A 25,552-nucleotide genomic window follows, 5' to 3' on the forward strand; every position below is an offset into this window, starting at 1 on the left:
CTGCTCAGTGGCTTTAATGCACACCATACCCTTTGCCATTCTTCCAGAACCTGTCCGAGAGATGCCCTCTTGGCTGACCTTCTCAGTCAACTTAACCTTCTCTGCCTTAACACAGGAGCACCCACATTCCTCTCAGGCTCCACACACACCTATTCCCATTTGGACCTATCTTTCTGCACTGCCCAGCTTGCCCAATGTCTTGAGTGGTCCATTTTCTCCAACACATACCCAAGTGACCATTCCCCGTGTGCTATCCATTTGCTGACTCCACCTATGTGCACACCCAAGTGGCAGCTTACTTAGGCCAACTGGAGACTTCACTCCTACCTGGCGAACTTTGATGAAAAACATTTCCCCATTTGTGATGATCAGGTAGAATATCTTACAAGCATTATACTTACTGCCGCAGACTGTTCCATTCCTCCCACATCCTCTTTACCATGCCATGTCCTGGTCCCTTGGGGGTTCCAAGGCGTGCCACTACGCAATTCGCACGTGGAGACATGCTCTCCACATTTTTACCCATCATCCTATGATGGCAGGCTGCATTAGTTATAACCTCAGCAGTTGAGTCCCATAGTGCTCAGAGCCATTTGAACCATTTGAACCATTAGTTATAAACAGTTGTGTGCACAGTGTCACCATGTTCTTCAGGATAGCAAAAAAGCTAACTGGATTTCATTAAATAGTCCTCTTAACAGTTCCACTCCCTCTTCCAGCCTCCAACGGCTCTCTGAGACCAAGATCCATTCCCCAATTTTTGGCCTGACAGTAGCAGACGATGTCATAGTAGACCCTATTGCCATCTCCAACACCTAGGGCCGCCATTTTGCAGAAATTTCAAGCTCCTCCTACTGTCATCCTGCCTTCCTCCATTGGAAACGAGTGGAGGAGGCTCGGGCGATACCCTTCTCTTCTCAGAACTGTGAGTGCCACAATGCTGCCTTTACTATGAAGAATCTAGATCATTCTCTCATTTCATCCCGATCCTCTGCCCCAGGGCCATACAATGTTCACATTTCAGATGTTGCAGCACCTTTCTCTTGCAGGCAAGCACTTTCTGCTTCATACATACAACTGTATCTGGGCAGAGGGCACGTTTTCTAGACACTGGTGTGAAGCCATTGTCATACACATACCTAAGCCCGGTAAGGACAAACACCTTCCTTCTAACTGCCTCCCCATTTCCCTCACCAGTTGTGTTTGCAAGATGATGGGAACATACGATTCATGCCTGGCTGATATGGTGGATCAAGTCTTGCAAGTCACTAACCGCTACACAGTGTGGATTTCGAGCACGCCGTTTTGCAGTTGACCATCTCATAACTTCGCCCACCCATGCCATGAATGGTTTCCTTCAGAAATCCCATACTGTGACCATGTTTTTCAATTTGGAGAAAGCCTACAACTGGTGAAGAACTGGTATCCTCTGTACTCCCTACACTTGGGGTTTCTGAGGCCGCATGCCCCATTCCCTTCAAGAATTTTTAAAATACCAAGTTTTCAAGCTAAGTGTGGGTTCTGCCTTGTCAGACACCTATATATGGGAAAATGGTGTGCCCAAGGTTCTGTCCTGAGCATCATCCTCTTTGCTATCGCCATTAACCCTATAATAGCCTGTCACCCACCAGGCATCTCCTACTTCCTTTTTGTTGACAATTTTGCCATCTATTGCAGTTCTCCACAGGCTTGACTAATTGAGCAGCGTCTTCGGCGATGTCTCAGTCATCTTTACTCATGGAGCATCGACAATGGCTTTCATTTTTCCACTGACAAAACTGTTTGAATAAATTTCTGGCAGCGCAATTGGTTTCTTCTCACCATCTTTACATCTTGGGCTTGTTGCTCTTCCATTCATTGAAACTGCAAAATTCTTGGGGTTCATTCTTGATAGGAAACTTTCTTGGTCCTCCCATGTGTCTTATCCGGCAGCCCACTGTATGTTGTCCCTCAGTATACTACATATTATCAGTGGTACTTCCTGGGGAGCAGATCGAACCACCCCAGTCTCTTGTCCATTCGAAACTCGACTATGGGTGTTCTGTTAATGCACCTGCACCTGAGCCCCTCTTACATTATCTCAATACTATTCACCATCATGGCATCCATTTGGCCACTGGCGTCTTTTACACTAGCCCAATTGAGAGCCTGTACACAGAAGTTGGCAGACTACCGCTGTCCTACCGCCGTGACTTTTTCCTCAGCATATATGCATGCCGTTTGTCTGCCATGCGTGGCCACCCATCCTATGCCTCCTTCTTCAATGACTCCTTTGATCACCAGTATGGGGCACACCCCTCTTCTCTGTTACCACCTGGAGTTCGCTTTTGTCTCTTGCTCCGGCAGCTTAACTTCACGTTACTTGAAACTTTCCTGGTGGGTGTGAACCCTTCACTACCTTGGCTACATGCTCTGGCCTGTGTTCACCTTGGCCTTCATTTTCTAACTAAGGACACTACTCCAGCCTCGCTCTATCGCCATATGTTTCTCGACCTTCACATGGAACTTCGTGATAATACTTTTGTGTACACTGATGGCTCTCAAACTGACCAGTGGTGTCGGGTGTGCCATAGTCATTGGTACCAATGTTTTTCGATATCAGCTTCTGGAACATTGCTCAGACCTCTTTGTGCCCTGTGTCAGGCCATGCAGTACATCCGGCGACACAGGCCCTCCAAAGCCTCTGTGTGCTGTACACCATCCATCCCTTAGTGCAATGGGTCCAGGAAAACTATCACTTGCTCACTCTTGATGGAGCCGCTGTGATGTTTATGTGGGTTTCTGGTCACGTCAGTGTGACAGGAAACAAGTCCGCTGACGCTGCTGCCAAGGCTGGAGTCCTCATACCTCAGCCGGCTAGTTCTTACATTCCCTCCAATGATCTCTGTGTTGCCGTCTGTCATCAGGTAGTTTCACTGTGGCATCACCACTGGTACTCCCTTCATGGGAACAAGCTCTGGGTTAATAAGCCTCTCCCAGCAGCTTGGATGACCTCTCGGTTCTCTCACCATGAGGAGATCATTTTTGTTAGGTTCCACTGTCTTTTTACCCATAGCCATCTGTTAAGTGGTGCTCCCCCACCACTTTGTGCTCATTGCACTCAACCTCCGGCGGTCCACCATTTCCTGATGGAATGCCCTTTTTTTAACCATTACATTCTCATTTGCGTTTACCATCTGAGTTATTGACCACTTTACTGAACGACGAGCAGGATGTCGACCACATTGTACTGTTTACCTGTCGTAGCAATGTGGCGAAGGCCATTCAATTTTTAGTTCAGTACCTCCTCTATAGCATATTTTATAAACCTTTCTCCATGTCCCTGTTTTTAGCATAGTTATCTTCATCCTTAAGCCTGGGAATGACCCAACAGCATTTGACAGCTACAGCCCAATTAGCCTGGCCAACGTACTTTGTAAACTGCTCAAGAGGATTGTTAGGTTCTGCTTATGTTGAGCACTTGAATCTCAGGACCTTTTGTCCCAGCATCAGTGTCGCTTCCAGGAAGGACGATCTACTACTGACCATTTACTTAGACTGGAAATAGCAATCCAACAGGCTTTTACAAACTACCGGCAACGTGTTGCAGTCTTCTTTAACTTACGTAAGGCATGCAACATAGCTTGGAACCATCACAGTTTAGTTCCCTTCATGATGGGCTTTTGCAGTCCCCTTCCTATTTTTATCCACGAGTTTTTATCCCAAGTTGCTGTAGCACAGTCCTCTTTCTTGGGCTTTATTTTTGATAAAAAGCTGTGGCTGCCCCATATTTACCAACTGAAGACTATCTGCATGTGGAAGCTTAATGCTCTCCACCTCTTGATCCACACGTCTTGGGGTGCAGACCATGCTACTCTTCTCCATCTTTACCACACTCTAGTTTCATCCAGACTAGATTGTGACTGTCAGGTTTGTGGCTCGGCAGCTCCTTTCACTTTGAAACTACATGACCCTGTTCATCATTATGTGATGCTTCTGGCTATCAGTGACTTTCGCACTTGTCCCATCTAAAGTCCCCTCACAGCGAGCAGGGATTCCACGTCTACAAATACGATGGAACTAACTCGTGGTCTCTTACACAACCACCATTCGACAATTCCCTGACCTTCCCGTGTACCCCCTCCTCATCATTGCAAATGAGGAATGTCTCCCTCTTGATACCCGTTGTTAGGTGGGATTGTCAGTTGGAATGCATCTCACTTCTCTCTGTTGGGATCTCCATCTCCACTCACTGGAAAGTGCCCTGTGTATTTCCTCCCTCCTCCCCTCCCCCCCCCCCCCCTTTCTATGGTGCCTTGGTCACAGATTAGGAATGACCTATTTCAGTGTCGTAAGGTCTCTGTTGCCCCTATGATATTCCAGTGTCATGTACGTTCCGTCCTTGGAGAGTTCAGGGGGGGGGGGGGGGGGTCATCTTCTACACTGATCGTTTTAAAATGGCGTATAAGGCGGGAGACACTTTTACATCACCTACTGGCATGGAACATCATTTACTGCCAGGATCATGTAGTGTGTTCACAGCAGAGCTGTTAGCCATTAATAGGGCTCTCCAATTTGTTACTCAGGCCTCCCTCCACAGTGTTTTAATATGTACTGACTCAATGGGCAGCTTGCAGGCTATAGACCAATGCTACTCTCATCACCCTTTGGTCTCTGCTATCCATGACCTTCTCTCTGCCCTTGGCCATGCTTCCTGCTCCGTTGTCTTCCTTTTGGTCCCAAGTCATGTGGGCATCCCAGGGAATGAACCGGCTAACCGTTTGGCTAGAAAGACAGTACTTACCCCATTCCCTTTCATGATACACATCAAATCTCTCTTCGTCGAAAAGTGGAACGTCATCTGGTGTGCTACTGCTCTCAGTAGTAATATTCACACAGTCATGGAGACTACTGCAGTTTGGCACTCTTCCGTCCACTCCTCTCAGAAGTAGTCCACTGTCATATGCCGTCTACGCATCAGTGATACTAGTCTCACCCATTGTTTTCTCTTGCATAACGAGCCACCCCCACAATGTGACTGTGTGACCAGACTGACAATATCCCATGTATTATTGGAATGTCTCCTCCTTTTGACCCTTCATACTAAGTATACCCTTTCAGATTCCTTGTCTGTAATATTAGCAGGCAATTCATGGATGGTTGAACTGGTTCTCAATTTCCAATATCAAAGTGGTTTATATTTTCAGCTATAAAGTTTTGCTTTGCTCCTGGAGCAGGGGCAGGGTGGTTGCGTTGTGCCCTCTCTCTGTGTTTCCTAAGTCTGGGACCCTTGACCAATCTCCCCTGTAAAGACCGCTCTTTTATCCCTCTGTTTTCCCAGTTTTTAGATTTGATCTGCCCTTTTATAACTTCTGCTGTGTGTGTTTAAACTTCCTCGTTTTATTGTTTGATCCCTCTGACTGGTTCGAGCCACTTTTAGAATAGTCTCTATCTTACACCTTATACAAGTAACTTTTGAATTGCAGGACTGATGACCTCACTGTTTAGCCCCATAACCCCCCCCCCCCCCCCCCCCTCAATTAATCAATCAATCTCCAGACATAGCCTCCATTGGTGTGCAAAGTAAAGCTATTCAGAGTTCAAACTATGTACACAAAACTAGAGCAGAAACAGGAATAACTGTTGTCTAATATCTGTCACTTTTCAGGAATACATATTTAATCAGATCTTTAAGTCGAAGAGAAGGAATATTATATTGTATAGATGCCTGAAACTTCAGAATATCTTCTCAATTATTATTCTGAAAATGGAGCAATTCATCCAAAGGCTGACATCATAGAGACTGTGCAGAAAAACATCCAGGACAAGGAAGGAATCATATCAGACAAACATTATCTTATTTTCCAGTCGATCAGTTGGAAGATGGAAGAACGCTGTCAGACTACACCATCTAAAAGGAACCCACTTTATGTCAATTTAAAATTCCATTAGCTAACAGAAATCATTTTGGTTGTACACTTAGAATAGCTTCATCATACTAGACTGACTCTGAAATACAGGGCATCTTAGTCAGTAGGAATTACAGCTATCAGTGATTCACAATTTTTATAATAATACCGAGAATGTTGAAGGAGAAATGACATATTTACATTAAACAGTATTAATGTATATTGGATGCAAAAGTAAAAATTTCTTACCCTTTTTTTGGACTTGGATGAGTATACAACAAGATTTTCTGTTGAGAAAACAAAGTTACTAATCTTTTCATGAATATGTCATATAAATACAAGTAACAATTACCCATCCAGACTGTTTATGGACATCATAGCATCTGGTTGCTTAAGTATGCTATTGACATAGCAGTTGTTCCAATTTGAAAGGCCGTACTCCGCTAGAACACATTTCTTTTTCAATGTAAGGCAAACAGCCTCTTTATCTAGATTCACTATCATCAGATGTGTTATTCTTTATATTTGCAGCTAAACATTGATCATATAAATTTGAATCTAATCTTTGTATGTTACTTTGGCGTATGGTCATGTTTATGTATCTTACCTTTGACAGAAAATGATGGGGCCATGATCAATAACATTTTTGCTGTTGTTGTTGTTGTGGTGGTCTTCAGTCCTGAGACTGGTCTGATGCAGCTCTCCATGCTACTCTATCCTGTGCAAGCTTCTTCATCTCTCAGTACCTACTGCAACCTACATCCCTCTGAATCTGCTTAGTGTATTCATCTCTTGGTCTCCCTCTACAATTTTTACGCTCCACGCTGCCCTCCAATACGAAATTGGTGATCCCTTGATGCCTCAGAACATGTCCTACCAACCTATCCCTTCTTCTAGTCAAGTTTTGCCACAAACTCCTCTTCTCCCCAGTCCTATTCAATACCTCCTCTTTAGTTATGTGATCTAACCATCTAATCTTCAGCATTCTTCTGTAGCACCACATTTCGAAAGCTTCTATTCTCTTCTTTTCCAAACTATTTATCGTCCATGTTTCACTTCCATACATGGCTACACTCCATCATATAAATACTTTCAGAAATGACTTCCTGACACTTAAATCTATACTCTATGTTAACAAATTTCTCTTCTTCAGAAACACTTTCCTTGCCATTGCCAGTCTACATTTTATATCCTCTCTACTTCGACCATCATCAGTTATTTTGCTCCCCAAATAGCAGAACTCCTTTACTACTTTAAGTGTCTCATTTCCTAATCTAATTCCCTCAGCATCCCCCTTACTTAATTCGACTACGTTCCATTATCCTCATTTTGCTTTTGTTGATGTTCATCTTATACCCTCCTTTCAAGACACTATCCATTCCGTTCAACTGGTCTTCCAAGTCCTTTGCTGTCTCTGACAGAATTACAATGTCATCAACGAACCTCAAAGTTTATATTTCTTCTTCATGGATTTTAATACCTACTCCGAATTTTTCTTTTGTTTCCTTCTCTGCTTGCTCAATATATAGCTTGAGTAACATCGGGGAGAGGCTACAACCCTGTCTCACTCCCTTCCCAACCACTGCTTCCCTTTCATGCCCCTCGACTCTTATAACTGCCATCTGGTTTCTGTACAAATTGTCAATAGCCTTTCGCTCCCTGTATTTTACCCCTGCCACCTTCAGAATTTGAAAGAGAGTATTCCAGTCAACATTGTCAAAAGCTTTCTCTAAGTCTACAAATGCTAGAAACATAGGTTTGCCTTTCCTTGATCTAGCTTCTAAGATAAATCGTAGGGTCAGTATTGCCTCACGTGTTCCAATATTTCTATGGAATCCAAACTGATCTTCCCCGAGGTCAGCTTCTACTAGTTTTTCCATTCGTCTGTAAAGAATTCACGTTAGTATTTTGCAGCCGTGACTTATTAATCTGATAGTTCAGTAATTTTTACATCTGTCAACACCTGCTTTCTTTGGGATTGGAATTATTATATTCTTCTTGAAGTCTGACGGTATTTCGCCTGTCTCATACATCTTGCTCACCAGATGGTAGAGTTTTGTCAGGACTGGCTCTCCCAAGGCCACCAGTAGTTCTAATGGAATGTTGTCTACTCCCGGGGCCTTGTTTCAACTCAGGTCTTTCAGTGCTCTGTCAAACTCTTCACGCAGTATCGTATCTCCCATTTCATCTTCATCTACATCCTCTTCCATTTCCATAATATTGTCCTCAAGTACATCGCCCTTGTATAGACCCCTCTATATACTCCTTCCACCTTTCTGCTTTCCCTTCTTTGCTTAGAACTGGGTTTCCATCTGAGCTCTTGATATTCATACAAGTGGTTCTCTTTTCTCCAAAGGTCTCTTTAATTTTCCTGTAGGCAGTATCTATCTTACCCCTAGTGAGATAAGCCTCTATATCCTTACATTTGTCCTCTAGCCATGTCTGCTTAGCCATTTTGCACTTCCTGTCGATCTCATTTTTGAGACGTTTTTATTCCTTTTTGCCTGCTTCAGTTTCTGCATTTTTATATTTTCTCCTTTCATCAATTAAATTCAATATTTCTTCTGTTACCTAAGGATTTCTACTAGCCCTCGTCTTTTTACGTACTTGATCCTCTGCTGCCTTCACTACTTCATCCCTCAAAGCTACCCATTCTTCTTCTACTGTATTTCTTTCCCCCATTCCTGTCAATTGTTCCCTTACACTCTCCTTGAAACTCTGTACAACCTCTGGTTCTTTCAGTTTATCCAGATCCCATCACCTTAAAATCCCACCTTTTTGCAGTTTCTTCAGTTTTAATCTACAGCTCATAACCAATAGATTGTGGTCTGAGTCCACATCTGTCCCTGGAAACGTCTTACAATTTAATACCTGGTTCCTAAATCTCTGTCTTACCATTATATAATCTATCTGATACCTTCTAGTATTTGCAGGATTCTTCCATGTGTACAACCTTCTTTTATGATTCATGATTATCAACCAAGTGTTAGCTATGATTAAGTTATGCTCTGTGCAAAATTCTACCAAACGGCTTCCTCTTTCATTTCTTTTCCCCAGTCCATATTCACCTACTCTGTTTCCTTCTCTCCCTTTTCCTACTGCCGAATTCCAGTCACCCATGACTATTAAATTTTCATCTCCCTTCACTATCTGAATAATTTCTTTTATTTCATCATACATTTTTTTCAATTTCTTCGTCATCTGCAGAGCTAGTTGGCATATAAACTTGTACTACTGTAGTAGGCGTGGGCTTCGTGTCTATCTTGGCCCCAATAATGTGTTCACTATGCTGTTTGTAGTAGCTTACCTGCACTCCTATTTTTTTACTCATTATTGAACTACTCCTGAATTACCTCTATTTGCTAAATATTTTATTTCTTCGCATGTATCCAGTTGTATTGTAAGTAACTATCTAAGATTGTGTCATGTATGTTTGTATGTTGACTTTGTTTTTCCCTTCAGATTTGGGATGAAGGCAAGAGTTTCTGGCAACAGTATAGACAAACTGTTGGATGCATCTGATGATAATGATGTTGAGGGTGGTGGTGGTGGTGATGATGATGATGATGATGATGATGATGATATTATTGAGATAGTAGGTGACAGCTCTCCAGCAGAAAATGTGGAGAAATGCTCTCAACAGTTTGAAAAGATAGGTATACCAGCAGAGAGCTTGGACCATGTGTCACAGAAAAAAACAACTATGCCTTTGAAGGAAGATCTTGGAGGTTTGTTGTATTACTTCATAAGATTATTATTGAATACTTTTGTGTTGAATTTTTCTGTCAGTCCCTCCCCCTCTCCTCCCCCCCCCCCCTCCTCTCCACCCCTCTCCACACACCCCACCCAATCTTTCTGCATTCTTCCTCCTTTACACTGTTATGTAATTTGATAGGAAGTGTCATCACGTTGTTCTTTTTTTTCCATTGCACAGCTAGAAATGAAAAGCAGTATTCTTACTTAAAGGAGTGAGGGGTGTTGCCATAAACATTTCAAACTGTGGAGTTTTGATACTGTAGAACAAACAATTCCTTCTTTATCAGTTGCCAAAAAGTTAATATAACAAATGCTTTGTTGGCTCATATATATTTTTTGCTACTGCACTCACTTGTTGGTATATGCAGCTCAAAATTAACTCAGTGTTTAAGTGACAGACTTGTTGCTCCAGAGGCCAGAGATTTGATTCACAGTGCGTCCAAGTATTTTTATCTGTCATTTTTCTTTCAGCTTTGACAGTATTTGTTAATGCGAAAAATGCAGAATTTCACTTTGGCTTAGAGTTCACATTAAATTGAAAGTCCACCTGTAACTGGCTAGATAAGTATGTTCAGAGGGTTGGAGGAATCAAGGATATATCACCTTTAATACATCCCTGCCTAGTAAAGCATTTTGTTGTTTATACCAGTCTTTGTGTTGATGACAGCTTTACCATTTTTACCTCAATCAAGCTTTTGTGTCAATGCCCTTTTACTTGCATTCCAATGTCTTTCACCCAGTTCTTGCTTTCCATTTTCAGCAACTACTTTTCAAATTAAACAGTGGAAAATGCAGGATGGAATGTAACAATACCAGAGAAGGAAAGTTGCTACTCACCATATAGTGGAGATGCTGAGTCGCGATAGGCACAACAAAAAGATTCACACAATTATAGCTTTCGGCCATTAAGGCCTTTCTTAGCAGTAGACACACACACACACACACACACACACACACACACACACACACACACACACACACACACACACAAACGCAACTTGCACACACGTCTGCAGTCTCAGAGAGCTGAAACCACACTGTGAGCAGCAGCACCAGTGCATGAGCGACTGGGTGGGGGTAAGGAGGAGGCTGGGGCAGGGAGGGGGAGGGATAGTATGGTGGGAGTGGCAGACAGCTAAGTGTTGCAGCTTAGACAGAGGGCAGGAGAGAAGGTGCAGAGGGAGGAGGGGGTAAGTAGCAGAAAGGAGAGAAATAAAAAGAAATTAAAAGACTGGGTGTGGCAGTGAAATGGCGGCTGTGTAGTGCTGGAATGAAAACAGGGAGGGGGCTGGATGGGTGAGGAAAGTGACTAGCGAAGGTTGAGGCCAGGATGGTTACGGGAATGTAGGATGTATTGCAGTTCAGAAAAGCTGGTGTTGGTGGGAAGGATCCATATGGCACAGGCTGTGAAGCAGCCATTGAGATGAGGGATATCATGTTTGGCAGCGTGTTCAGCAACAGGGTGGTCCACTTGTTTTTTGGCCACAGTTTGTCGGTGGCAGTTCATACGAGCAGACAGCTTGTTGGTTGTCATGCCTACATAGAATGCAGCACAGTGGTTGAAGCTTAGTTTGTAAATCACATGACTGGTTTCACAGGTAGCCCTGCCCTTGATCGGATAGGTGGTGTTAGTGACTGGACTGGAGTAGGTGGTGGTAGGAGGATGTATGGGACAGGTCTTGCACTAGGTCCATTAAAGGGGTATGAGCCATGAGGTAAGGGACTGGGAGCAGGGGTTGTGTAAGGATGCACAAGTGTATTGTGTAGGTTCAGTGGACGGCGCAATACCACGGTAGGAGGGGTGAGAAGGATAATGGGCAGGAGATTTCTCATTTCAGGGCACGATGAGAGGTAATCAAAACCCTGGTGGAGAATGTAATTCAGTTGCTCCAGTCCTGGATGATACTGAGCTATGAAGGGGAATCTGTGGCCGGACTGTGGGACTTTGGGAGGTGGTGGGAGACTGGAAACATAAGGCACAGGAGATTTGTTTTTGTACAAGGATGGGAGGATAATTACGTCCAGTGAAGGCTTCAGTGAGACCCTTAGTATATTTTGGGAGGGACTGCTCGTTACTGCAGATGCGATGGCCACAGGTGGCTAGGCTGTATAGAAGGGACTTCTTGGTATGGAATGGGTGGCAGCTGTCAAAGTGGAGGTATTGCTGGTGGTTAGTAGGTTTTATATGGACGGAGGTACTGATGTAGCCATCTCTGAGGTGAAGGTCAACATTTAGTTAGGTGGCTTGTTGGGTTGAGTAGGACCAGGTGAAGCAAATGGGGGAGAAGTTGTTGAGGATCTGGAGGAATGTGAATAAGTTGTCCTCACCTTCCCTCCAGATAGAAAAGATGTCATCAATGAATCTGAACCAGGTGAGGGGTTTAGGATTCTGGGTTTTAAGAAGGATTTCTCTAGATGGCCCATGAATAGGTTAGCATAGGATGGTGCCATGCGGGTGCCCATAGCCGCACCGCGGATTTGTTTGTAGGTAATGCCTTCAAAGGAGAAGTAATTGTGGGTGTGGATATAGTTGGTCATGGAGACTAGGAAGGAGGTTGTCGGTTTGGAATCCATAGGGCATCTGGAAAGGTAGTGTTTGATAGCAGTAAGGTCATGGGCATTAGGAATGTTAGTGTACAGGGAGGTGGCATCAGTAGTGATGAGCAGGGCACTGTGTGGTAAAGGGACAGGCACTGTGGAGAGTCGGTTGAGGAAATGGTTGGTATCTTTTATATAGGAGGATAGGTTCCGGGTAATAGGTTGAAGGTGTTTGTCTACGAGAGCAGAGATTCTCTCAGTGGAGGCACAGTATCCGGCCACAATGGGGTGTCCTGGGTGATTGGGTTTATGGACTTTAGGAAGCATGTAGGAGGTGGGAGTGCTTGGAGTGGTAGGGGTAAGTAGAGAGATGGACTCTGGGGAGAGGTTCTGGCATGGTCCTATGGATTTGAGTAGTGATTGGAGATCCTGCTGGATTACTGGAAAGGGATGGGTCTCTGCTGACGGAGTCAGCTGTCAGATACTTCCACCTACAAAACATGCCACAATGATGCCAACTTGTGTAGCCAGTATGAGGCTAGTGTCAGGTAACTACTGAAAGCAAGAAATTACAGTTTTCTTTTTAGCACAGAAACTGAAATTTTTCTGTCTTGAATTTACTCATAGAGGTTAGCTTTAATCACCATGAACAAAGCAAGCATGAATAATACTTCTGCTGCATGTTGTTGACAACCATTTCATTAAATACATTGCACATCATGAAGTTGTGATTAAGCTAGGACCTAAGTTTAAATTTGGGGCAAGAAAAAGTGTCATTTACTGCAGTTCAGTCATTGCTCACTTAAAATCAGTTGTCAACAGAGAATTTTGCATTCTCGTTATACCTCATGATCTTTGCTGCCAATATTGCTCCACACTGCTGAGTAACGGCATTTGTGAAATGACTCGTTATGTTTTTTCATCGCCTACAACAGAGCTGCAGTCGATGGGGCTACACTGTAAGCGCAAGTGACAGGTGTCAGCTTACCAGTAATTTCAGTGAGACTGTAGATGTAGACAGAAGAGTGGCAGGAGGGAGGGAGGGAGGGGGACGGGGGGGGGGGGGGATACTTTTTCAGTTGTTAGGATGTGTATAGTAATTTAGTCAATTCCATAAATGCAGTGATAAATTTAGGAAAATGGGTATTCAAGGAAGTGAGTGAGCAATGTAGAAAAGTGTATCAGCATGATGCTTTCCAGCTCATACACACATTGCATTGCTGTATTCATTATTCAAGGAAAGGAGCCTTGGCAACTAGTAACAGAGCTAGAACAAGGTGCCCAGACAATTGTGTGAAAAATATCATGTAGTTTTGTCACTTCCTGGTCATTTTGTAGCAGAAGCCTGTACACAAAAGCATGTCATTTAATCCTTTGCAGATAGTGGTCATACCAGTGGGGCGGCAGCGATATTGTCGCCACTACCTGTGACCGTACAGGTTTGCTTTTGCTTTTCTGTCACCTGCATCTGATGCTGTATTGGTACAATTGCTCCCTTCTGCGACTGAATAGTACAGAAACCTGTTGCGAGTATCTGGATCAATTTGCGTTTTCAGGAGGCCTTGTATACATTCTGTCTACAGGAAGTAAATTTGATTCTTTTGTTTTTGTATTCGATGAGCATGACACATTCAAAAGGTTTAAGTGACAATGAAATTAGAGAAATACTGCTAAATGAAGACTCAGCTGCAGAATATGGTAGTCATTTCAAAAACCACAAATATTGTGAGGTATTACCAAGAGAAAGAGAAGATTGTTTGAGTGATGTTGAAATTATTCATGAGCTAGGCCCTTTGCAGGTGAGAAAGAAGCAGAAGGTCAGAAACAGTGAATACAAATAGCTGACATAAGGCACGTTTACCCCTCAGAATTACAGTTTCTCGAATAATAATTCTGGAGTGAATCCTCATTATGGACTAACAAGGAACCCCTTGAATGTGAGGTCACAAGTTATATCTTTAGTAATGCTCATTTGAAAGTGTTGTGGTAAGAGCTATAACAGGAAAAATATTAGCTTGTAATGACTCACCTTGTGCATCAGGAGGCAACAGAAAATGGGTGTCTGGGAGGTGCAGAGATCAACCTTCTATGGGATGTACATGTACACTTCACAAAATGGACATTGTTGACATTCAATAAATATTCAAAACAAATCATTAACTTGCACCATGAACACTGAATGAAAAATGGCACGCCACAAGTGATCACAAATATTTGCACCATCAGGATCAAAGGTGAATACTTTGGAAGTTATAAACCATGTGGGATGTTTAGACAGTTATCCACTCTTAAAGAATGCAAAAAATAGTAGAATCATATTGCTGTAATGGGGTGATAACTGGTGGCATGCAACTGAAAGCGAAACAGTCTGTTGTGGATCTTATCTTGAAACTGGCTATCCTTTAAGGCGTAGCTGCAGATGGTGCGAAAATATGTTTTGTAGGCATGGGAGGGGGGGGGGGGGGGGGGGGGAAACCAGAGGCTGAATTTGTCTGGTGCTTCCAGGTGTACGAATTGCAATGTCACACACTTTCCAAGGAGAAATGGCTACTTAGGCTGATATAACAACAAAAACAGTCAGTTATGACAAAATCCCATGTCACTTTCCTTGATGTTAATATCGCCCTCACTGAAGGCCAGCTACACACTTCCATCCACATTAAATTTACCAACAAACAACAGTACTTACATTTTGACAGTTGCCATCTTTTTCATGTCAGATGTTCCCTTCCATACAGCCTTGGCGTTCAAGGCAGATGTATTTGTTCAGATGCAGACTCTTTACAGTACACCACCATTCTCACCTCAACCTTCATTGCACGTAATTATCCCACCAGCATAGTTAAAAAGCAGATTTCTCGGGCCATCACATCCAATCCTTGTACGGCTGATCCCTCCACAAAACAGCTCCTGAGCACATCATTGGTGACTCAGTATTATCCTGGTGCAGAATGTGTTAATCAGGTACTTCAACATGACTTCCTGAAATCCTGCCCTGAAATGAGATCCTGTCTGTTTGAAATTTTGCCTACCACACCTAGAATAGCTTTCCATCGGCCTCCCAATCTCCGCAATATTCTTGTCAGACTCTATGCTCCTTCTGCGCCCATCTACCTACCCTATGGCTCCTACCCCTTTGACCGTTCCCAGTGCAAGACTTTCCCTATGCAACCTCCTACCACCACCTATAAGAGCCCTGTAACCAGTCAAACATATATTATCAAAGGAAGAGCCACCTGCGAAACAGCATTCTCTACAACATGACATTTGTGACCTCAGCACCTGTTTCACCACACGTGCCATCTGGATTCTTCTCCCAGACACTAGTTTCTCAGAACTCCACTGGTGGGAACTAACACAACAACATGTCCTTGTGTGGCCTTAATTTACATTAATTTCCTCTGTCTCAGCTTTCTTCACTGTAACTACTCTTTGCTTCACTCCATTTGCGTTTTCTAAATCTTCCATTGTCTTTCCTGTCTGTTTTTCACAGCCCCCCCCCCCCCCCCCCCCCCTCGCAACTCTGTTACATACAATGCACTCAGCTTTTCACTCTTATTAACTCATGCACAATGTTTTAGTAGTAATCTCTGTCTTGCATATTACCCTATATTCCACCTTTAAGCTCTCAGGTTTTCAAATCTCATCCAATGCAGTCCCCAATGATCAATCTTTCCTTCTCATCCCATACAGTAAGTCTCCCCTGGTCTGCAGTTCTGGGTGACTTTCCCAAAATCTACCCCTTTTCCTAGACCTCTCCAGTCCTTTTCCTTCACCCTTCTTCCTGCCTCTTCAACCCTTCTGCCGGAAGAAGGCGCCACTAGCTCCGAAAGCTTGCCAGTTACAACAGTCTTCTATGTGTGTGTTCTGCTGTCACTTGGTGAGTAGATTTTTTTATCTATCCCATTAAATAACTTCCCAAGGAAAGATGTTTTACTCTAAAGAAGGGTCACTTTTGCAATCAAACCAGGAGTCAAGCACAAGCAAGTTATTGTGACCAGCTATTGGCCAAAAGCAGTGCTCGTATCATAGTTGCAGTTCTCTTATCCCCATTTTCCCACTGTTGCTTACTGTGATGTAAATATTCCCTACTGCCCTTGCAAGATCACACACACACCAGAACAAATTGTAGGGGCAGAGCACCATCCAACTTCTCGCAGCACAGTAAATAACTTTCCAGCCACTTTATCATTCAGATTAATAGCTGGCATAAATGTTTGCAAATGCATTAAGACACTGACATTAGTTCATCTTGGTACAACTCTCTTGGTATCTCTAATTTCCAGAGTTCCTCTCACAAGCATTTCCGAATTAGTCAGAACTGAAAAAAAATTCCTTACTGAACAATGGACCGAGCGAGGTGGCGCAGTGGTTAGACACTGGACTCGCATTCGGGAGGACGACGGTTCAATCCTGCGTCCGACCATCCTGATTTCGGTTTTCCGTGATTTCCCTAAATCGCTCCAGGCAAATGCTGGGATGGTTCCTTTCAAAGGGCACGGCCGACTTCCTTCCCTGTCCTTCCCTAATCCGATGAGACCGATGACCTCGCTGTCTGGTCTCCTTCCCCAAAACAACCAACCAACTGAACAATGGGATAAGTTTGTTTATTTCATCTACAAAGTTTTGGCCTGATTCCACAGTTGGCTGTGCATTGTCAAATTGATGATTTGTTTGAAATTTCATTAACTCATTTCTTCCAATTCTGGAATACTGTTTGAAGTTATGCAACCATCCACTGCTTCTCTTGAAATTGCTGTAATCTGTCTTGTGCACAATTTTGTGTGCATGACACAGCAGGTCACACTTGGGCACATGTTATAAACTGTATCGAGTATCATTGAAATGTGCGAACATCAGTTTTTGTACCAAGTGTGGCTTGTCCTCTCTTGAATATTTTTAGTTTTTCTTATGTACTACATGGTGATATTGCTGCAGACTTATTCGAAATATGTTCATAATTTTTTTTTCTCTATTCTGTGTGCATAATTGTGTTCAATACCTGCTCCTTGGACAATGATTGTCCTTTACTACTTTTCTTTGAAAACTGCACATTCCACTGCCTCACCTTGCAGAAATGCTAATATTTCACCTGCCATTTCTTACTCTGCAAAATTCCTTGGGTTCCTTTCTGACAAAAGTCTACCTGTTGTAGACATAGTGCAATGTTTGCTTTGTTTATCATTGCCATTGCTGTGCTTTGTATTGATACCACAAGCACAGTAGCAAGTTACTTGTCAACTAAGCAGTGCAGTTATGCTCCATAGCCTAATGCTGTGCTCACCATTGGATATCTCCAGTCTTGCTCCATGTTGCCATTAGCTGCCAATCTTTTGGTTGCATGGTGGACAATATGTGGGACATCAAATGCTGTAAACGTCTTTGGCTTTTTGTGACCTCGCACTTGGGTGTCCTTGTAAGTGAGGAACCTAGTGAAAGTGAATGCTTTGAGCTTATATTTGACAGGCAAATATACAAAGTAGTATATGAACAATCTCGAGGATCTTCCGGGGAAATACTAGTCAGACTAGATGTATCACATTTAACACTCTGCATTCTGAAGGTTCACATAAAAAAGAATAGACTAAAGGACGACTGGTCTACAGACTCATTGACTGAAAGATCTTTCTTTTCGAAAGTAATACCTAGGAACAGGTTTCTGACAGTTCTAAGGATGTTATATTTCAGTCGTGCATGTGTTCTGGGAGATGCTGAGAGGATGAATGGGCTTCATGAAATAAAGTATATTGTAAATTTTTTAACAGTGAAATTCAAGTCAATTCTAATCCATTCTGAGATTTGTATATTGACGAGTCTAATGCTGTGGAAAGGTAGACATTTTCAAACAGCATATACCAAGCAAAAGGCACAGATTTGGAATAAAACTGTTCATATTGAATGACGTTGAAACTAGATTTATTTTAGATTTAGTAATGTACACGGGAAGGGGAACAGAAATTGAAGATACTTGGGGTCGTGGTGTGTCTGGCACTCTTGTAACTACTCTGTTGAAACCGTACCTCAACAATGCTGATAACATATACAACCACTGATGTGTTTTCCTTTCCACACAAGAATAGAACTGTTGCCTGTGGGACAGTTAGGCCAAAAAGGAAATGTGTGTCAACTGATTTGCCTTCAAAATGAAAGAAAGAACAAATTACATCACACCATACTGATTGTACGTTGGCAGTAAAGTTTATGGATAAGGAAGAAGTGCGCATGCTTTCAACAATTTTCATACACACACAATTGTTGTAACAGAGAACAACAACAGAGAAACAGGTGAGAAAAAGCAAGAAATGCAATACTGTCATACAATATAGCCAGAAGATGCGAGCATCGGATAAAAAAGACTTGCAGATCAGCTCTATTCAATGTGCACAAAAGTCAATCAACTGATACAAAAAGGTTTTCTTTCACATCTTGGACTTAACTGTATTGAATGGCATGTTCTTTACGAAAAGCAAACTGCTAAAAAACCACAGCTTCTACACTTTTGCTTGGAGCTCATGAGTCAGTTGCTTGAGAAATACAGCATTCGCATAAAATCTGCAAAGGAAGGAAGACCAACATCACATGAGGCACCACCAAATCTCACACAGAGGCACTTTCTTTACGTAGTACCACAGGCTGCAGAACAAGGGTCCAAGAGCCAAAGAACATGCAACACATGCAGTCATATGACATGAAAAGACAAAGAAAGAAAAGATGCTAGGTTTATGTGTGCAGAGTGCAATATCCCTTTATGTATAAATCCATGTTTTCAAGAGTAGTACACATTGGAAATACTTTATATTAGTTATACACTTCCATGTAACACTTCTCAATTAATTAAATACAATAAAATTAATTATGAGAAAATAGCAAGCCACTAGCTTGTTTTATCTCAAAAACCCATGTAATTAAACAATTCCAAAATAACTCAGTTGAAAGAAGCAAGCGAGCATATAAAAACTTAATCTCGAGCATATAAAAACTTAGTCTTCAAAGGGCTAAGGATAGAAATTGGTAAAAAGATAAAATGCTTCCAATTTTTATGTTCAACAACAATATGAAAAGAATAGAGTGCTACTAACCATATAGAGGAGACACTGAGCTGCAGATAAGCACCATGAAAATACTACTATACATTTTAGCTTTCATCCAAAAACCTTCTTATGAAGTAAACTCCCCCCCCCCCCCCCCCCACACACACACACACACACACACACACACACACATACGCACCACCACTCACAAACACATGACCACTGTCTCTGGCTGTTGTTACTGGACTGTGGACAGCAACGGTGCCAGATGGGAACAGCAATCTGACATTGGTAGTGGTGGTGAGGAAGAAGCATGGATTGAATGTTGAGGTCCGGTGGTGGGGAACAGGCAAGATAGCAGGGTAGGGGTGGAGATTATGTGGTACTGCTTGCGAGAGCATGCATTGACATGATGGTGGCAAGTTAGGACTGCTACGTACCTGTGGCTGGATTGGAGTAAGTGGTAGTGGGAGGATGTATGGGACAGGTCTTGCATCTAGATATATTTCAGGGAGGAAAGCAAGGGATTGGTGGCAGGGCCATAGTAGAGATGGAGAAAGGTATTGCATAGGTGTGGCGGGTGTTAGAAAACTACAATGGGAGGGGTGAGAAGGGTAATGGGTAGGATACTCCTGATTTCAGGGCACAACAAGAGGTAGTCAAGACCCTGGCAGACGATGTGATTCAGTTGCTGCAATCGTTGGTGGTACTTAGTCACAAGGAGTGTGTTCCTTTGTGGCCAGTGGGTTGGTATGGGGGAGGCAGTAGTTGACTAGAGAGACGAGGCGTGGGAGATCTGTTTCTGTACAAGGTTGGGTGGGTAATTTCAGTCTGTGAAGGCCTCAGTGAGATCCTTAGTATGAGGGTTGACTGAAAAGCAATGCCTCCACCTTCGTAGCTCTTCAACAGTTGGCAGCATTGGTATGTGACAAGTACTGGCTTGTTCCATAGCCTCTTCTATACAGCTCCAGCTGGCAGGAAACCTTAGCATTGAACGGTTGTGTTGTTACAATGTAAAGTATGGAACCCTGCACAGATGGTCGGTCAATGAAATTTAAGCAACGTGCAGTCATTAAATTCTTGACAGCAGAAGGTGTCACTCCAAAGGAGATTCAGAGAATGGTAGAAGTTTTTATGGTGATTGTGTTGGTGTGAGTACTGTGCATAGTTGGGGGGCGAGTAAGTTTAAAGATGTTGAGGTGGGAACATCTGACCTGCATGACAAACAAAGAGTTGGACGTCCTGTGACAGCAGCCACCGAGTTTCATAAGCAAAATGTTGACACATTGATTTGGGACGATTGTTGTATCACTCAGAGAGAAACTGCAAGCATAATCAGCATTTCACAAGAATGTGTGGGTCACATCATTGTTTTGCTTGGCTATCGGAATATCTGTGCACAGTGGGTACCCCGGATGCTGACTCCTCAAATGAAAGTGCACAGATTTGGAATTTGCCAGGAACTCCTCTTGCATTATGAGAATGAAGGTGAAGCCTTTCTCCATTCAATTGTGACAGGGGACAAAATGTGGGTACACCATCACAACCCGGAGATGTTGAGAGAATTGTGAGACTGTGGTTGCAGAAACAGTGCGTCGACTTCTTCCGTGACAGCTTCAGAAAACTTGTTCATCGTTGGCAGAAATGTATCCAATTGGCTGGTGATTATGTGGAAAAATGAATATTGGTAATTAAAGATCACATTATAAGGATTATTTGTGCATTTGATTTCTTAAAATATTCCCATTCAAACCCAATTAATGAAGGTGGAGGCATTACTTTTCATTCAACCCTTGTATATTTGCATGTTCCACTGTTTTCCATACTGCAAGCTTTATACAAGGCTCTCACAAAAACATTTATTGTAGTCTTATCATCCTGTAATTACAATCACTACCTGAGCCAGAATATATTATACAAACTTCACGACCATTAAGTTTAATCAGATCTAAAACTTTTCCAATTTATATGCAAAGAAGACAGTCAAATCTGTAATTGCAATGGAATTGTTTGTGTATCAGTGTAATATGATTTGTCATCACCCTATGTGGGTTGTAACATAATTACATGGCTCACACTCAGATCAGAGGTGATGCAGGATTTGAGGTCATATGCCTTTGACACGCAAGCAGTTAAATGCAGGAGTCATTTGCCAATGGGCATATCTTTACAGTGAAGATGCAGAGGGGCATAGGCACTAGTTTATAACCAGAGTAAGTGTAAAACATAAGTGAAGCTTACTTGATTCTCCAATCAGTTACCAGAATAAATGGCCAAAATGGCCTATAACTCTATTACGATTCTGGTATACACAATAACATGTGGTACTATGACCACAAATCACGGAAGTAGCAGATTCTGTTTTTCTGATCGAACTCTTTATTTCAGTAGCGCGTCAAGTGACAGATGGACAGAGTTACATGTAGACAAATGTATGAAGGAAACCAATAACTATAGTGTAGAGGTACATGCCAGCAAGCTTTAAAAGTCCTTTTTTGTATACTCACTTATCTGAGTATGATGTTCAGTCACACAGAATCCGCTGCTGCTGCTCATTGTCCATCCAAGGCCACTAGCTGGAACTCTTCACTGTCTCGAACTAGGCCTTGCCTGACATTTGAGGGCCACTATATATGCCTGCTTGCTTGTAGATGATATGTGACTCCATCGCCCTTCCTCCAACTCACAATCAGTGAGTACGAAATCAGCAATTTCTCAATGCATGTGATCTCCTGCTGAACTGATCAAAGCGACTTGCACTGTGTGCCTCCATCTAAGCTAAAAGGCTTACTGCTAATATTCATACTAAGATTCACTCGCTTCCCCTCCTCTCCATCTCCAGTTTTTTGTGTCAATGTTAAACATGTACTGAGAAACATTCTTTCAAGCAGGAGATAGCATGGTGAACTAGTGATATTTATTTATTTCCTGTTCTTCAGTGTTTGAATATGCCTAGCTAGTTCTTAAAACTATTCAAAATGTCACTTTATTCACATGCAAAAATCGGTACTAAATCTAAATTTCCAGATTTGGCATTAAAAGAAATAGAAATATTTACTTTTAATGAAGATTCCAGGGATAGTTTGCCACAATCTAGAAACAGATACACTCGCAGTATCCTAGAAAATTATCTCTCTAGCGAAGGGTAAAGCCAATGTATACTAATACCTCATTAAGCAAAATTGATTCAAAAGCCCTTAGCTTGAGCTTATTGGCTAGAACAAAGGAAAATATATGCTCCCATGAAACTATACTATTCTAACAGCAGAGCTAATGACCATCGTACAGGTTCTCCAGTGTGCTTACCAATAACAAGAAAAACCATTCATTGTATTATCACATTCCAGATTAATTATCTTTGTCCTGAAATATTTATAGAATGGAAGAAGTAACTACCCACTACATAGGGAGACATTATTTAACAAGCATCAATAGGTGGTTGGTCTCTGTTGGAAAAGAGATATTATGGCATTAAATGAAATGAATGATAATTTTTTCTAATAATGATTAGAGCCCTCAAATCATCCTTCGATGATCTTTCAGATTTTCTTGATGTGACTGATTAACGGAGTATTTCCAAGTGTTCACCCAAGTTCATATTTGCATTTTCATAAAAACGGAAATATAAATTTGGCTAAACACCCAGAAGTACGCTGTTTATCATCTTTTGTTATGTTGCTTTTGTTTCGTGTAGTAATCATCATCAATATTATTGTACAACCTATACATGTAATGCACCGAGTGGGGTAGCGCAATGATTAGCACACTGGACTTGCATTTGGGAGGATGACAGTTCAAATCTGAGTTCGGCCATCCTGATCTAGGTTTTCCATAATTCCTCTAAATCGCTTAAGACAAAAGGTGGAACAGTTCCTTTGAAAGGGCATTGCCACTTCCTTCTCCATCATTCTCTAATCCGAATTTGTGCTCCGTCTCCAACGACCTCGTTGTTAGCAGGATGGCAAATGCCAACTTCTTCTGTGTAGTACAAACCCTCTCCCCATTTTTATGAATTAACCAAAGTTTATATACCATAATTCTGTGTAAGTAACAAATTAATTTTTGTTGTTTGAAGCCATGTTTTCTATATTTTCATATCTTATGTCCTTACAGAGCTGGTAATGCGGAAAAATGTAGTAGTGATTAGCAGAAAAAACAATGATCAGAACTCAGAAGCAGACAGTAGAATGCTCAAATTGACATCACCTAAGAATGAGCCAAGTAGCGAATATACTTCATATGATTGTTCTACTATCGAAAACTCAAGTTCCACCACCAAGAGTTTGACTAACACCCAAAAAGTGGATCCAAAAGTACATTATGAAGCTCCTCCAGTGGCTGCTACAGAAAAAAATAAAAAAGTAAAGAACACATCTAATACAGATTCGCAATCACTAACAAATAGAATCAGTGCGCCGAAGATAGTAAAGAGACAAATTGCTCAGTTAAAAACTCATTTTGACTTGATTGCATTTTTGAAAATGGAGGAAACTCTTAGAAATCAGAACATAAAATCATGTATTACTCATAACTTGGATATGCTGCAATGGAACATACTAAAAAATCTTATTTCTTCACATATCACAAAGCTTAAGAAGAAGCATGCATCCAGAAATGAAGAGAGATATGAAACACTCATGAAGAAAGTGCGGAAAACAATAGCAGTTAGCCTAGGTTAATATTTATTTTGATACTGGTGTGAACAGGTGAACGCATGTTTTTGTTGTTGTGGTGTCTTGGTAGGAGTAACATCTGTATTTTGCCATGAATTATGAATAACTGAAGTGTGAAATTCATCAGTATTACACAGTATATAGAATTCAGTGTATAGAGGGTAGTATGCTTGAATTAATTTTGAGAAGACTTTTGCGTTGTTGCAGAATATGCCTTTTGTGTTGTAGCAGAATATGCTGTATATAAATAAAGATGTTAACAATGTATTACCCCTTGGATATACATGTGTAATACTGGGTTTCTTTTGTGTACCATGTATGTAATTTTTAAACCAAGAGTTTACCACCTGCCAGTACTAGAATGCTTTTTGTTCATGACAAGGGAACCCCACATTGTAGAAGTTCAATCGTTAATATCTTTCAATTTTTGTATTGTGCATATTACATCACCATCAAGAAGCTCTACTCAGTTTGCATGCTCTTTCACTTGCTTAACTGAATAAGTGTTGTACTGTTGCTCATTAATATTTTTGTTCTACCACAGTTGTTCATTCTGTCTGGCATTAGTAATGTTAATTATAGTGTGACTGTGTATGAAAATTAAAATCAAAACATTGAAGGTTGCAGTATTATCTGTTTTCCCACAGATCCAGAGAAATGGACTCAATATGTTCAACGAAGTGAGGTAGCGTGGTGGTTAGCATACTAGATTCGCATTTGGGAGGACAACGGTTCAAACCCTTGTCCGGCCATCATGATTTAGGGTTTTTGTGATTTCCCTAAATTGCATAAGGCAAATGCTGGGATGGTTCCTTTGAGAGGGCACGGTCGATTTCCTTCTCCATCCTTGAAGAAGTGGTGGCATTAACATTAAAATTATTACTATCTGTAGCGTATGTTTTAAATGTATCTAAAAACAAAGATGTATCTAAAAACACAGATGATGTGACTTACCGAATGAAAGTGCTGGCAGGTCGATAGACACACAAACAAACACAAACATACACATGAAATTCAAGCTTTCGCAACAAACTGTTGCCTCATCAGGAAAGAGGGAAGGAGAGGGAAAGACGAAAGGATGGGGAGAGGGTAAGGAGTCATTCCAATCCCGGGAGCGGAAAGACTTACCTTAGGGGGAAAAAAGGACAGGTATACACTCGCGCACACACACACACACATATCCATCCGCACATACATAGTTAGTAGGGCAAGTTTGGTACTTTTATGGCTTTAAGTTGGCATACTGGGATGAGCCCTGATCAGCTGATGTACCAACATTGTTTTATTTATAACCTCAAAAATACATTTGTTTTGTTTATAAACTTAAAAATACATTTCAAGATGGTGAGTCAACTTTAATTGAACAACGTTCTGTTATTCAATTTTTACTTGCTGAAGGTGAGAAACCGGTGAATATATGCTGTAGGATGTTTAAAGTTTATGGTGAAGGTTGTATGAATCATGCAAATTTTTACAAGTGTAGAGCAGTTCAAAAATGGTCGCGACTCAGTGACTGACGTACGTCATTCTGGCCGACCACTTGCAGGACTGTGGAAATGATATTTGATAAGGTTCAAATTAGTACTGATACAGTTCATAACATTATCTGTAACAAGATGAAGTACCACATAACATGCGCAAGTTGGGTCCCAAAGGAGTTGATGTG

At 41.8% G+C, this 25,552-nt stretch overlaps 1 protein-coding gene across 1 annotated transcript in view; it reads left to right on the forward strand.

Annotated features, from left to right (window-relative positions):
- Positions 1-24,505, forward strand: part of LOC124622503 — an 85,173-nt gene extending 60,668 nt beyond the window's left edge. The window contains exons 5-6 of the mRNA XM_047148221.1: positions 9,351-9,616; positions 23,327-24,505. Coding sequence (XP_047004177.1) covers positions 9,351-9,616; positions 23,327-23,892 — 832 coding nt within the window. The 3' untranslated portion in view covers positions 23,893-24,505. The remainder of the gene's footprint in view (positions 1-9,350; positions 9,617-23,326) is intronic.
- The last annotated feature ends 1,047 nt before the right edge of the window (positions 24,506-25,552 follow it).

The sequence above is a fragment of the Schistocerca americana genome, chromosome 7, assembly GCF_021461395.2.
Source record: "Schistocerca americana isolate TAMUIC-IGC-003095 chromosome 7, iqSchAmer2.1, whole genome shotgun sequence".
NCBI classification, from domain to species: Eukaryota; Metazoa; Arthropoda; class Insecta; order Orthoptera; family Acrididae; genus Schistocerca; species Schistocerca americana.